This window comes from Oratosquilla oratoria, chromosome 18, assembly GCF_046742065.1.
Source record: "Oratosquilla oratoria isolate Oo_2021 chromosome 18, ASM4674206v1, whole genome shotgun sequence".
Taxonomy (NCBI): Eukaryota; Metazoa; Arthropoda; class Malacostraca; order Stomatopoda; family Squillidae; genus Oratosquilla; species Oratosquilla oratoria.
In genome coordinates this window covers 47940785-47956695 of record NC_134794.1, presented here as the reverse complement: position 1 = coordinate 47956695, position 15911 = coordinate 47940785, and the positions used below count along the sequence as shown (strand labels likewise).

The 15911-nt window shown below is 47.4% G+C and overlaps 1 protein-coding gene across 1 annotated transcript in view; it reads right to left on the bottom strand.

The window, feature by feature from the left end:
• da (transcription factor daughterless) overlaps nt 1-15071 on the bottom strand; it is a 197070-nt gene extending 181999 nt beyond the window's left edge. The window contains exon 1 of the mRNA XM_076201923.1: nt 14717-15071. Within this exon, the coding sequence (XP_076058038.1) occupies nt 14717-14782 (66 nt within the window). The 5' untranslated portion in view covers nt 14783-15071. The remainder of the gene's footprint in view (nt 1-14716) is intronic.
• Nucleotides 15072-15911: the final 840 nt, after the last annotated feature.

Here is a 15911-nt window from a genome sequence, read left to right as displayed (position 1 = left end):
CACGGAATATGTTCAATTATTTCTACACATTATAGTTATTATTACTATCATCATTATCATCCTATTACATTACACATTAAACTGATGCGCTGCAATTCAATTTATACGTAAAAAAAATCACTGTATATCTGCTAATGCACAGAATCTACTAAATGTTCTGCAAACGGAGGTTACAACTCGTCTGAGCAGCAATGGGGGAAGAACGACAGCCTCTTGCTGGTTATAAAGATCTTGTCAGGAGTTTCATTACTGTTCGTTCAGATTCGTTAGCTTTCATTCGGACCGTGGAATGATCTGTTACTTTTTTTTCTGCATACCGGCGAAAAGTGGGCGATACAGGGTATGTTTCCAAACCCAGGAGAAGGTTATTTTGACAAACCCATGACGAGATGGTTTTGGCATGTGAACAGTAGAACTCAAGCTTTACTTCCTTAGATTAGCCGCATTCACCCAGAAAAAAAGTTGTGTGTGTGTGTGTGTGTGTGTGTGTGTGTGTGTGTGTGTGTGTGTGTGCGTGCGCGCGCGCCACTTTGAATCAAACCAACAATTACTCAACGACAAAAGTGCCCAAAGATGTTCCGACCTCGATGGAAAAAGTGTCCGGGGAGATTCTGGGCAAATCTCCTGAATCGACAACAAAGGATTCAAGATATCTCCCGGCGGGGGAGTGGGGGAGTGGGGGAGTGGGGAGGCACCCGAGCCTTCAGGACATCAAAGGCGAAACAATTGGGCTTCAAAGAGTCGAAGGGTAAATGATGCGGTTGAGGTAGTCTTATATAACAAACTTCAAACAGACGGGTAAGACAGTCTGTTTGAGTTGGCACTTCCTTACAGAGCTGTGGATACAGTACGTGCATAATACTGAGCGCTCGCCACACACATACCCTCATCACACTTTTCTTTTCTTTTTTGTATAAAAATTTGACTCGTCTGACTTAACATATGGCAGTTATGTACACCCCTACCATAAACCCCCTTTTGTCCCGAATGGCGTTTTTGTCTTTATTCTGGCTGTCGCCACTAAGCTCTCTGGATGACGACGTAGTAGTTGTGGACCATTTTGGCCCACCCTTCATTTTCCTACAACTGCCGTCAGGCGATTTTTTCTTTTCCTTGTTGCTTTCGACTTGTAGACGAGCAGCCTAAGCCAGGGTGGCCAAACCAGTTACCTTCACCCTACGTGCTCGGAGAGCCCTTTGGATGACAAGTACAGTCTATTTCACCACAATACAGCTGCTCAATCCGCCTTGATACGGTCATTTCTCAAAGATGACACAGTAAAGTATCAAACTTCATCTTTCTATTTCTGTTTTATCCTCATTATCCGGTATAATTTTCAACACTAGGAAAACAGCGAACGAGGTTGCATCTGTTAACAGATATGAGAAACCGCAAGAGTGTCGTCGGATTTTGGAATCTGACATCGTCGAGGGCGCTCTTCTAGGTACCAGAGACTCAGGAGTGGTGGGGGTGGGGGTGGGGGTGGGGGGGGCGATCATTCATGGCACCACCCATTCCAATTCCCCGTTCCGCACACACAAAAACACACAATTCCATACGATTATGGAGAACGCGAAACCTAGTCAACTTCTCTCTTTCTTTTCCTCCTAACTATCTTTATCTCTCTTCATCTCCATTGCAATTCCCTATTCTAGGAAGAGCGAATAATCAATCTTCTCTACCACATCCTCCGTCGCTCACTCTTTTCTTTTATCAGTTCCCGATTCCAAGAACACAAAATCCTGCCTCGTTTCATACGGCGCAGTTTCGAAATCCCACAGCCGACGAAGAAGTCCTCCTACTCTCCTTCCTCTTCCTCCCCCTCCTCCTCCTCCTCCTCCTCTCGAGGTTTCTGCAAATCCACCCGAGAGAAGAGATCCTCGAGGAACCTGATGCCACTCGCAGTCCCCGGGTTATCTGAGACCATCAGCTCGCTTCGGAGAACATCGGCCAGAGCTCCGTCAGGAAGGAACCCATCTCCCGACCCCCACATCTCTCTACACAATGGTGCCTTGATCGATTTCCTTCTGTTAACGACAGGAGACTTCATTCGGCTAATGACAGAAACTCACCCACACATGCTTGAAGGAGGGCAACCCCCAAAACTTGACGACGCCTTTTAAAGAATTCGTTCTTACGAACTCAACAATATGTTTTTCCTCCCAGGTCTTCCCCCCCCCCACTGACGAATATAATCACCTAGCGTCAGACAGAAACAAATCTCTAAAGAGCAGTATCAGGTCTTAGGAGTCAATACTTGATGTAATTTTCTCGCCAGTGCACAAACGTCCTGCGGGTCTACATTGGCCTTTGTCTTCCTCATTACGAGTGCACACTTAAAATGGAAACAGAACGACGAGATTATTTTCAAGAACCGGGTGGATCAGGTTTCACCAAAGGAGGTGGCCGACGGAATATACACGCCATGCCTATTCACCCACCATATTCACACGCACACATACACATCCCGCCCAGGGCTAAAATAATTTCAGTATCGCTGCGCTGCGGCTCGTTACTCCAACTCTCGTGGGCGGGGATGTGTGCGTGTAAGGTCACATCATTACCCATAGATCGGTCATATATATGAGCTCTGAGCTCTCTTCCGGGAGGGAAACAGCTGTCGATCACGAGTCCAACACGTGATCCAAGACCATAGTGCACCATGGTGAATCACACACACACACACACACGAGTCGTAAGTGCTTTTGTAACATGTTTCCTACAAAGACTCTGCTGGCGACACCAGATTATGACGTCATGTCGACTTTCACCGAAGAGCATTACAGACGACAACTTCTTTTCTAATTTGTTTTCCTATTACATTCGTTGACAATTCATATCCTCTCCCGGCTACGATCTACGGATGTGAAACTTGGAAACTGACGAAGGCGATGGAGACAGATCTAAGGCGTACACGCCAACGCAGAGATCAATGCTGGGAATTACAAAGGGGGTAAGTTGGTTTGGAGAGTGGACTAGAGTGAAGGTTACTGTGGAGGCGATAACGGAACGGAAATTGAACTCGCCATGGAAGATAGTCAGAAAGGAGGCCAGATGACTGAGCACCCGATTTACTGACTGGATGCCGTGAGATGGCAATCGCGCACGAGGAGGACCAGACAGAAGGAGAAAAGGGCGAGATGGAGGAAGGTGCAGGAGTGACGTGGAGGAAATTAGGGGAGGCCTTCGTTCAGCAGTGGACTCCGAGTAGCCAAGGCGTCCCGTCGCCTCGGTTCCTGAGGGGTTATAGTCCATCTCGACCAATCCCCTTCCGTACGGGGTGTCACTTTTTCTTTTACTCAGAGAGAGAAAGAGAGAGGGGGGGGTAGAAATATAGAGAGAGGGAGGGAAGGCGGGAGAGAGGGAGAGGGAGGGACAGGGAGGGAAGAGAAAGAGAGAGAGAGAGAAAGAGAAGGAGGGAGAGAGAGAGTGGGGAAGAGAGAGGAAGGGGGAGAGAGGTAGATATAGAGGGAGGGGAGGGAGAAGGCAAAGAGAGAGAGAGAGAGAGAGAGAGAGAGAGAGAGAGAGAGAGAGAGAGAGAGAGAGAGAGAGAGAGAGAAAGGGGAGAGAAAGGGGAGAGAGAGAAAGGGGGAGAGAGAGAAAGGGGGGAGAGAGAGAAAGGGGGGAGAGAGAGAAAGGGGGGAGAGAGAGAAAGGGGGGAGAGAGAGAAAGGGGGGAGAGTGATAGAGGGAGGGGGAGGGGGGAGAGTGATAGAGGGAGGGGGGAGGGAGGGAGAGAGGAGAAAGAGGAGACGGATAAATATAGAAAGGGAGAGGAAAGAGAAAGAAGAGACACGAAAAGAGAGGCTGCCATCTCTCGAGAATTACCTCGAAATCTAGTATGAACCCTGAGACACGACACGCAATAAACTTTTTCTTCTTCTTCTTCTTCTCGTCTCTAAAGACAACTGCTCTCTCTTGGTTGTAGAATATGTTCCAAACTGACAGAAGTGTCCGCCGTGACTCGAGTTAATAATAATGATGCCATGAAAGACTGGGGAATTCTCGTAAACCCGATAATAATATTTACTCTCACCTGTCTCGTTACTCCTTCCTCAGACCCTGCACTGCTTCTGTTGACAAATATAAAACTCGCCCCCGCCAAAAGAGAGAGAGAGAGAGAGAGAGAGAGAGAGAGAAAGGGCTGAGAGAGTTAAAGAGGGAGAGAGAAGAGACTGTGGAAGCTCACACACACACACACACACACACACACACACACACACACACACACACACACACACAAAATATATATATATATATATATATATATATATATATATATATGTATGTATGAGAGACCGAGAGAGAGAGAGAGGGAGGGGGACTGAGAGAGAGGTTACGGGACGGCCATGACAGGGAAAATGAAATCCCCACGGACCCGAGTCCCGCAGCCTTCTTCTACGTGAGATTGACCTTCTCTTAAAGAAGAGGAGGATGAAGAGAGTGAGGAAGAGGAGTAGGAGGGGGAGAAAGATAAGGAGGTGGAGGTGAGGAGAGGGGGAGGAGGAGGAGGAACAGAAGGAAGGAGTAGGAAGGGGAGAAAGATAAGAAGGGGATGGACGTGAGGAGGGAGGAGAGGGATGAGGAGGAGGAGAAGGAAGAGGAGGAGGAGTAGGAGGTGGAGCAAGATAAAGAGGAGGTGGAGGTGAGGAAAGAGAGGGGGAGGGGAAAGAGAAGGAGGAGGAGGAGGACGAGAAGGAGGAGAACAAGGAGAAGGGAGGAAGATGAGAAGGGAGGAAGAGGAGGAGGAGGAGACGAGAAGGAAGGAAGAGGAGGAGGAGACGAGAAGGAGGAGGAGACGAGGAGGAGGAGGAGGAGGAGGAGGAGGAGGAGGAGGAGGAGGAGGAGGAGGAGGAGGAGGAGGAGGAAGCATTCGAACCATTTCCGTGCAACAATTGCTCGACAAATTGTTTACTGACAGTTTTGCCGTTGCGAGCCTTTGAAGTTGCAGCAGCCGGCCGGTCGCCTCGCACTAGCAAACCGAGCAGACGCTCACAGCAAATTCGTTCTTTCACTCTTTTCCGGTTAATTAGCATAAGCCCGGCATGCGTCATCAATGCATTAAGCTAATTTCATTGTTTTTCATGAACATTCTTACTACGAGCCTTGGAGTATTCATCTTTAACCTGATTTTTTTTTAATCTTTGTCAGTGGTGACTTGACTGAAGGTGGAAAAGGATCAAGGGTAACCATAACTCACTCTCTTTCTGTGTGTGTGTGTGTGTGTGTATATATATATATATATATATATATATATATATATATATATATATATATATATATATATATATATATATATACACATACATGCACAAAGATTGACCTCTTTGGGACCGCCACAGATTAATTCAAAAGAAGAAGAATATTTTGTTCGAAGGTCGGACGATTTTGCTCAGCTGAAGAGAAACCTCTGGATCAACTCGAGCTCCCCGTCATCTTGATTCGTTCGAGTGAACAATGACAGCTGAGGATTTCATTCAGCCGAGACGAGACCCAGCAATCCATGCCCTGCGTTTTCGTATATACTCGTTTATCATAATTGCCGTCAGGCGATTTTATTCAGCTGAGAGACGCCCTCCCCTACTGTGCGACACTACAGCTTCATTCGGTCAAGTTTCAGACTCTACTGAGCCTTGTGCCGCCCTAGCGGTTAGTCCGAGGGTCCTGCATTGGGCCTGCCACTGCCCACCCTATCATCGTCTTCCCCCATCCACCCTACTACCCCTTCCCCTCCCCCTCCCCCCCCACAGCCCACCCATTCCACCATGAAGATGTTTCGTCGCCATCTCATTTCACGAAACGTCAAATCATGTGCAGGTGTCGCCCATCCAGAACCAAGATGAAGACAACTGTCAGTTGCGGACCGATGAAGTGGGAGATGACGGACCCCCACCCCCACCCCCGTCTGGCCCAAGACGACGCAGACTTGAAGAAAGCAGAGCATGGCGTGTCACGTGATAGCCGAGACCCTAGACTGCTTTCCCATGCAGTAACTCGGTGTTAGGTGTTATCTGAAGCACAAAGGATTGCAAGACACGGGGAACATGGGTGTGCCATGTATTAGATGCGGGCCTAAAGACAACGTGGCAAATTGCGGCACACTGTGCTACGTGCGGCCCTGAAGAAAGCGTGGCACAAAAGGGTGCCATGTCCAGAAGACTGCGTGACACAAAAGGGTGCCATGTCCAGAAGACTGCGTGACACAAAAGGAATGTCGTGCCCCAGATGCGGCACCAAACAATCCGTGGCACAAATTTGTGTCATGCCCTATATGCGGCCTTGAGGGATATTCCATTTCGTTCAAAGTCTGCCCCTCACCGGACTAAAATCACCCAGCATCGATTCATCTCGTTCGTAATCCAATGCTGAACAGAAGCATCTCCCAAATACCTCCACGTGTCGCATGACAGTGCCAACCTCCACCACGCCACTCCTGCAAACTTCTCTATGTCTTGTATCAACCATAACCTCCCGAGGAGCCTCGAGTCTTTATCTTTTGGTCAAGGTTAACCTCGAGCGGGGCGTCACCTCACTGGTGCGAGGGTGGCCCCCCCTTGAACACAACTCGCCCTTCCAGCCTCACCCTCGACCCTTCTCCTTCACTCCTTCCCAAACTCTAGTCGTCTCCTCCACCCTTAGCATATTTTTCTTTCCTAGCTATTTGAACTTCGTCTCTTGCATTCCTTCTAGATTTCTTTCTTGAACTACGGGCAGGAAGAAGTTCTAAAATTCAGAAATCCCCCAATACTAAGAGAGTGCTTCTGCTACTCAAAATCCTCTACCTATTGGGGGGTTTTCGTTATGAATACCAGAAACTTTTTTGAATTTTGGACATTCCCAACAGAGGAAGGTATCTGTGCACTGGCAGGAACGGCGCCGGCACTGATATTAGTAAGGAGAAAATGTAAAAAGGGGACACATTCTTAAAATGAGTACTCTGGGCATCAAAGAAGATTAATTTTAAACGCTTACCTCCTTTCACCACGCTCTCCCCCCGCTAAAATTTTCCCCAAACTGATTAGCCTCGCTCGTGCCTCAAAAAGGGTTCCTTGCTCCAAGCCGAGGTCTACACGAAGAGATACCTCGAAACCCCGAACGATATGACCTGGGAACGACCGCATTCAAAGTCTGTTTGCTACAGGTCATCGTGTGGTCGACGTTGGAACAATTCTTGTGTCGGGCCAGACGGCTGTAGACACTATATATTTGTTTTTGTCGACTGTTCGTACTTCCTGGTAGTGCTGAGTGCTGTCCCTTGACATACGAACGTGCCAAGAGCAGAGCCACCGTTCATGACCAATATGCCAACTTTGACAGAAAACAAGACAAGGCGGACCCCACCCCCACTCCCCCCGACACTCTCGAGAAAGACAGGAGCCATTTCAGCTCCTGATAACAGGATCACTCTAAGCGCCTTTCATACATTTCGGTTCTTTAAAACAAAGCCGCTTCAGCAAGTTGTTGTGGAGGGGGAGGAGGAGGACGTGGGGGAGGAAGGGGAGGAAGAAGAGGAGGGTGAGAAGGAATGAGGAGGTACATAGGGAGGAGGACGAGGAGGTAAAGGGGGAAAAAGAAAGGGGTGGAGGAGTGGCGAAAGAGGAATAGGAGTAAGAAGGAAGGTACACAAAATGGGACTCTGGACGAGAAAGAGGATGATGATGTGGACGAAGAAAAGGACAAAGGAGGTGAAGAATGAGACAGAAAAGACATCATGAAGAGACGACAACGAAGAGGAGGCGGAGAGAGACACGGAGGACAACAACATCCTCCTCCTCCTCCTCCTCCTCCTCTCCTGCCGAAGACGACCACATGGTCATGCAACGACTTTCGTCCCCTCTTCCTCCTCTTCTCTTTCGAATTTTCGCCTAATCCCTACTGCCCGAGTGACACCTACATTTGCAAATCTCGCGGTGGGTGTCGTAAACTTTAAAATAGTCTTGGTGTGTACCTCTCGGGAGCACTCTCTTTGCCCCTGAGTGCCTGGCACATCCTTTGCACTCACCACCACCGCTCAACACGTCCACCACCGTCGCCGCCACCACCTTGACGGCAGCGCCAACCCCATCATCACCACCAATAACGTGAGTCCCACCACCAGACCCTGTGGCACTCCACTCTTCGCTCGCAGAGGGCCACCGATCACCTACCCTTTCCTTAATCAGGCCAGTTAAAATGACATCTAACTTTCTCATTACATAAACATTCACGCCTTCATCTCTAAACCGAGTGCCAACTGCAAGAACCAAGACTCCACTTCCTCGCACATCACAGGAAGCACCTATAAAACCCTAAGCACCCATTCAGTCACCTGAACTGTGCATACATGTCCTCCTCCTCCTCCAGTGCCCACACCCTATCACGGCCTCGTTTCTCTCTCTCTCTCTCTCTCTCTCTCTCTCTCTCTCTCTCTCTCTCTCTCTCTCTCTCTCTCGTTGCTGACGTGTGGGTGCAAACGACCAAAATGTTTTGCTCCCGTGGCTAAACAAAGGGGAGAGGATTGTGTGAACTCTCGAGTGATATTTTCGATCCCCCAGGCTGACTTGAACAAGTCTCGGCTCGCGTGTAACCTTCACTCTCCACAAAATCCAACTCCGACCCCCTCCATTTTGATTCCGAAGAACTACCATTCTTTCCAACAGGATTTGGGAGGAGCGCAACTTTTCGAGGCATGTCACGAACCAAAAACTAGTTCTGGTTAGTGGAATCTTAGTGAACGTATTCAAGCTTAACTAGCCTCCGCGAAAGAGAACACTCATGACACACCAAAGAACCCCGGCCTTTGCATGATCACTCGCTGATACATCAATATCTCTTAAGTAAATGCAAGAACCCACATACAGAATGTGAATACAACGCTCACATGAATCCTTATATGACAATCAATCACTGAAGTCCACTATTGAACAAAGGTTTCTTTATACGAATCATACAAATGCAACAACCCCTGCCACGTCACTCCTGTAAACTTTATGTATGTAATATATATATATATATATATATAATATATATATATATATATATATATATGTTGTGTGTGTGTGTGTGTGTGTGTGTGTGTGTGTGTGTGTGTGTGTGTGTGTGTGTGTGTGTGTGCGCGCGCGCGTGTGTGTGAAATGTACGTGGAATGTCTATCGAGCAGGGACGCGTGTAAAACAAGAATGAAGAGAGAAAGATTGTGTGAATGAATGTACAGATGACGCAGCCCCAAGAGATATTCTTCTCATCTGCTTCATAGCTTATTTTAAGTGGACGAGGAGGAGGGAAATTAGCCACACAGTGAAGCGGTGGGGGTAAACCACCCTCGGTTGTCGGGAATGACAAAGATGACGACACAGAGGGTCTCTACAGATCGAAACACATTAGCGTCTCCAGGTCACGCCTACAGCTGAATAAAACCGGCAGACAGCAGCCAGGACAAAGACCTTTTAGCTAAGTCACCGCGTTGAGCGCTGGGCCGGCCACTTCCGCGTAGCCTTAAAGAATTTCTTTTTTTGTCCTTCGCCGAATTGGTCCTTTCAAGTAGAAACTGACGTAAGAGTCACTCCTCTTCTTCTTCTTCTTCTTCATTGGTCCGTCTTGGCACCAAGTCCGTCAATGGACAGCTGTATGGAGACCGAGGAAGGAGGGTGGGGAGTGGAGGTGGAGGTGGAGGAGGGACATACACTTGGTCCACACACACACACACTCTCTCTCTCTCTCTCTACACTCCCTCTCTCTCTCTCTCTCTCTCTCTCTCTCTCTCTCTCTCTCTCTCTCTCACAGTCCCCTTCGATCGAAATCCCATTCCGCCAGCCCAACCGGTCGAACGAAACCGGCCTGACCGAAGCCAGAAGGAAACGTGCAAAGGATGGTTCTGCATGGGCTTCAAAGGGACGAGACGATACAGGACTTGTTAAACTGTGTCACAGGCTAATTTTCCCGACCAATAACTGTCCGTCAGCCGGGGCAATGAAAGCGAAAATCACCGTCATAAATTGCTCGCAAATGCACGCAGGTAGGGCAGCACCCCGGTGACGGTCGGTAGTAGGCAACGGGCGGCACTTGCTCCCGTGACGAGCGCCAACTTAATCATGGTTTGGTTTTATCACCTTCCGCGCCGGTGGTCCTCTCCTTTCCACCCCGGGTGCTCTTCCTACTTTGTGTTTAACGTGTTTTCTATATATTCGTCTCTTTACGAAAATATCTGTAAATTAAATTATTTTCAAGGGCAGTAATAAACACGTTCAATAACCCAATTCTCAGTTCACGAGTTTTTATAATCGCGAACGATATCTAAAAGCACCTCAGCAATGTCTTAAAACTTGTTCAGTACTACAACTTCATAACTCGAGGTAGGGAAAAATGCAATTATTGTATACAAAATATGTTATGATGTTTTGCAACAGAAATAGAAAAGGCCAAGTATAAGGCAATACAATTAATGTGCACAAGCATAAGTTACTATGTTTTGCCACCAAAGTTATATTTGTGGAGCAAAGGCAAAATGAGAGGGCTAGGCGACCACCATCTGTGCATCAGCTGGTTTCTAAGCAGGTAGGTGCAGCGTACCCTCGTCCTCGAAAGACGGGGGGGGGGGTGGAGAGGAGGGGAAGAGGAGAGAAAGAAGAGGTGAAGAAAGGGAGGGGAAGAAGAGGAGGGGAAGAGGAGGGGAAGAGGAGGAAGGAGGAGGGGGAGAAGAGGAGGGGGAGAAGAGGAGGGGAAGAGGAGGAAGGAGGAGGGGAAGAGACGGAAGGAGGAGGGGAAGAGGAGGAAGGAGGAGGGGAAGAGGAGGAAGGAGGAGGGGAAGAGGAGGAAGGAGGAGGGGAAGAGGAGGAAGGAGGAGGGGAGAAGAGGAGGGGAAGGAGGGAAAGAGGAGGGGGAAGAAGAGGGGGAAGAGGGGGGAAGAGGGGGAAGAAGAGGAAGGGGAAGAAGAGGAGGGGGAGAAGAGAGAGAGGAAGAATAAATGAAGGAGGATAGGGAGGATGGTATGACGAGGAAGAGAAGAAGAGGAGAAGGAGGAGGAGCAGCAGGAGGAGGAGGTGGTGAAGGAGGAGACTATGTGAACGTGTGTCACCAAGTCGGGGTGGGGGTGGGGGGGAGTGGATGGTGGAGGGGATGGGGGGGGGGGTTGAGCACCTGCATATCGCCCGGCAGACAGCTTGACGCTACGCATTTTACCCCAACAGCACCTGTTCCGCAACCTGCCAACTAACGAGAACACACGAACGCACACCTCACCATTTCAGGCACACGAGTATCCACATGGCAACAACCATTGCATTACAGCTTATATACATTTCGTTACATTATTTCAGTTACAAAATATATCGCCTGATGTCAAAATCCAACGATCAAATACCTCTACTTTACACGGCGTCTCTGAAATTCAGACTTCAGCATTTGTAGTCGTCCTTACAGCCTTAATTATGGACACAAAATAGTCTCCCGTGGTTCCATTAGCCCCCGCCTCTTTCCCCCCTCCCATCCGAAAATATTTCCCTCAGCTAACAGTGACATTGAGGGGGATTACTTTTCTACATTGCTCTCTTCCTCCCCACTCCAAGCTTCCCCCACAAATATCCCCATCATACTTTTTATCTTATATATATATATATATATATATATATATATATTATATATATATATATATATGTGTGTGTGTGTGTGTGTGTGTGTGTGTGTGTGTGTGTGTGTGTGTGTGTGCGTGATTGCTTGCATATATATATATATATATGTATATATATTTTTTTTGACAAATCGAGTAGTCCTTTTGTAACATCGTTCATGGCTCTGTTGCTAGTGTTTTGGTTTCGTGATTATGTCGGCACAGGTCAGGGTTCGAATCCCTTGGTAAATTAAGAAAAAAATTATATATAGTATATATATGTATATATACATATTATATATATATATATATATATATATAATATATATATATGTATATATATATATATATATATATATATTAGTATTCATCTTTGTTTTTTTTTGGGCGCATGTACCAAGCGAGGATAACTACGTCTTCCTGCGGTTCTCTTCACACTGACGAGACCTCTTGTGGCAACATGCACGTGCGCCCACGCATGCAAACGCGCGCGCGCACACATACAATGTGTACACATACACTACATACTTTACATCTTCACCTCTTAAGTAAAGAAGATACATAAGCAAGCAAAGAAACGAGAAAGAAAGAGAGAGCCGGAACAAGCACCACCGCCATCAGCTACGTCACCGAAATAAAAGCGCAGAAGAATGCGTAACAGTAAACAAAGGCGAATGGACACGACAAGTGGCTCTGAGAGGGCGCACAAGAAGACGAAAAGCTACACCAAATCTCTCTGCGGAAAAACAAAAGAAGCACAATAACGGGCGACAGAAGTAGGAGGGAGTGGAGGGAGGGGAGGGGAGTGGAGGGAGCTGCTAAATTATGAGCTTAACTGGAAATGCCAGAAGTAATAGCTGCTTAAGTTACAAAACGTTTGATATAAATACCCGAAAATGCCTTCTCTGGTGGCATGCAAGCTCCTCGTTGGCACTGTCTTCCCCGTGAGGCACGCGTGTTGTTCCTACTGGCACTCTGGCACTCCCTTCCCTTGACAATAAAATGGCCGCTTACGCTGACTGCCAAATTTCCGCGGGTTCTTTATTTGTAAAGGCCATCTTCCCCAGTTGTTACTGCCGTTCTCTATTGACAGCGGACCATTGTTTTAGAACTCTCTTTAACATTTGCATAACATACATTTTCCTTGCTGGTTTGATGTCCCGCGCCCCGTTGGCACTTTCCTCGACAGTGGCACTAAGGACTGACTCTTCTGGCACTGTCCCTCTTGTACCATACGCATGCCCAGCGTCGTCTTCTTCGCCAGGTGGTACCACAGTGCCATTTCGTTATAGACGAGATCTTCCCCAATGACTTGACGTTTCTGGATTGGCACTTGGAGAAGCACCTTCCCATCTTGTTCACACACATTTGGCACCGAGTGCCCAGTGCCACAGTCGGCACAATCTTCCTAAATAATGATGAGGCTATCTGTCCACAATGAGTTACGTCCTGCTGGCAATGCAAGCCCTGGTGCCTACGTGGATCTAATCTTGCGACCAGCTCTCACATAAGACCAGGAACTAGTGCGCCCTTCAGGAAGGAAGTTGAAAAATTTAGGGTATCGTGTGGCCTGAACGAATATGAGATGAATATAGAGGACCTCAACAATAACTACGTTGTCGACGGTGTAATGTAGTTAACGCTTCTTAAAGTGTTTAAGTGTTGGCTACAGAAATTAACTAAACTTGACTAAACCAAATCATCCCAATAATCTTTCATCAACCCTATCTGACATCTCCTTTTCCACTCCCGGTCTCCTACTCACCTCGTTTCTTACACTATCCAACCTTGTAACCACTACCATACTTCTCAGACATTTCATCTCAAACACATTTAAACTTTTCCTCTCTGCCTCTCTTAAATTCCATGTCTCTGCCCCATACAGTGCTGTCGGCACAATCACCCCTTCATATAATCTCTTTGCATCCATTCCCAAATGCCTATTTCTCATTACACTTTTTAATCCCCCAAGGCATTTATTGGCTTTTCTCAATCTACAATTTACCTCCACCTTCACTCCTCCCTTTCATGCCACATGCGACCCGAAGTACCTAAATCCATGCACTTCCTTCAGTCTCTCTCCCTTCGCTTATTTCCAATTCACTGCCATCCTCTCCCTTCGTACATCTCATCACCTTACTGTTACTCACATTTACCTTCAACTTTCTCCTATCATATACCTCCCCAAACTTCGTCACTAAATCCCTTACTCCCCTATGACCTTTCCACAAGCGCTGTGTCGTCAACAAACAACTGGCTCACTATATTCATATTTGTCTCCTTTTCCCTTGTAAAGCGAAGCTCTACAGGCACTCCTCCAGCCCTGGTGTACTTTACCCTTAGACATATATTAAACAATCTCACCAGCCAGTCCACTATTACTATACCTCAATTCTTTAGACATTTCGCATGATACCTATCTAACTCAAATATCTTGCCTGCTTTCGTCATTTTCATAACTACTTGTACCTTAACTTTTCTTGTTTTTCCTCCATTTTCCTCATCCATCACTCATTTTCTTAGCGCTTCCCAATGCTACCCCCACTCCCTATCCTCCTCCACATTTAGCAGCTCCCTAAATTAATCTGCCCATCTTTCCCTTACCACCGTCTCTTCCGTTATCTCCCCCCCCCACACACACACATATATATAAATATACACACACACATGTATACACGTATATATATATATATATACACACACACATGTATACACGTATATATATATATATATATATATATATATATATATATATATACATATATATATACATATATACTCTGTATCTGCACCACCATCATGGCCAACGTGAAATCAGATAAAAAGTATAGTTCTCCCTACCCACCTGCTTCCACTCATAAGTACTACAATGGCTGAAAATTTTCTAGGAGGTTGTGGGGGAGGCGGGTGTCTTCTAGGTCGTGGACTTCGACATGAACCAGACACTTACGACCTCGCAACCCACGCATATCGTAAATGTTCGTACACAAATACGATTGCGGGAGGTTCGACGAGGAACTGTAGTACTTACAAGTGAAACCAACTATACGTCGTTCCCCAAACCGCCTTCTCAGGGACCTCTGCATGCACACTGACCTCCCCCTGTACCCCCTCTCACCTCGACCGTACCTACCTCGGTGCCCAGAGGGTCGTAGCGAACGGCTTGCCAAGCAAGGGTGAAGCTCTTCTGCGGAGGCATTGCTCTTCCGACAGTCGAAAACGAGATTGAAAAAAAAAAAAAAAAAAAAAAAAAATACTACTACTACTGCTATCGATGCACCTGAACGCGCCTCGTTGGACTGAACACCGCCCAGGAGCGCTAAATACTCGTTCACAAGCTTCCTTTCGGCAGTCCACGAATCCTGTACGGTTCTATGAGTTCAGGTACTCTCCAGCTACTGCGTTGTCAAGTCTGTGCGCCTCCTGGGCTCGGCGTGGTTTCTTTCTTTCCACCTCGCGGCCGAGTGGAGGCCTAACACGTGCTACGGTTGCCGAGGTGCACCCGCGAATGAAGCTTTCGGCCTCTCTCTCACTTCTACTGCAGCTGTGGTCACACAGTGCGCGCGCGCGCGCGCGGTTGTGTGTGTGTGTGTGTGTGTGTGTGTGTGTGTGTGTGTGTGTGTGTGTGTGTGTGTGTGTGTGTGTGTGTGTGTGTGTGTGTGTGTGTGTGTGTGTGTGTGTGTGTGTGTGTGTGTGTGTGTGTGTGTGTGTGTGTGTGTGTGTGTGTGTTTCCCGACTTCTGAAAATGCTGTGGATATGATACCCATCTGTCCGGATTTGAATCAGGATGTGATTTGTATGTATTATCCTCACCTTTTGTGTGTCCTTCAAGTAAATTTGTGAGTGCTTGGGCAGCCCCCGGGGTCGGTGACTGCATGCATGCATGGATGCACGTTCTTGTCGATTGTGTGTATGTGTGTGTGTGTGTGTGTGTGTGTGTGTGTGTGTGTGTGTGTGTGTGCGTGTGTGTATGTGTGTGTGTTTATGTATTCGAGTTTAGATGCATGTATAACTGTGTATGCATAAGCCTTTCAACCCCTTGCGAGCGTACCTGTGCGTGCGTACGTGCGTGTGTGCATGTTTATAGGTCTGTGCGTGTTTGCGTATTTTTGTGCTCACTTGGGTAAGACTTATTTGTCATGCACCCACGCACACGTGCAAATTCATGCTATTCTGTGTGGGCGTACGTACAAGCCAGTGGGCATGTCCCCGTGTGTATATTACCCAGCCCGTCACCTCGAGGGGCCGTCAGAACGAGTATGTGAGTGCATGTGCTTGTAGTATCACTTGTTCAAATATACACGTACCCATATGAGAGAGTGAGAGAG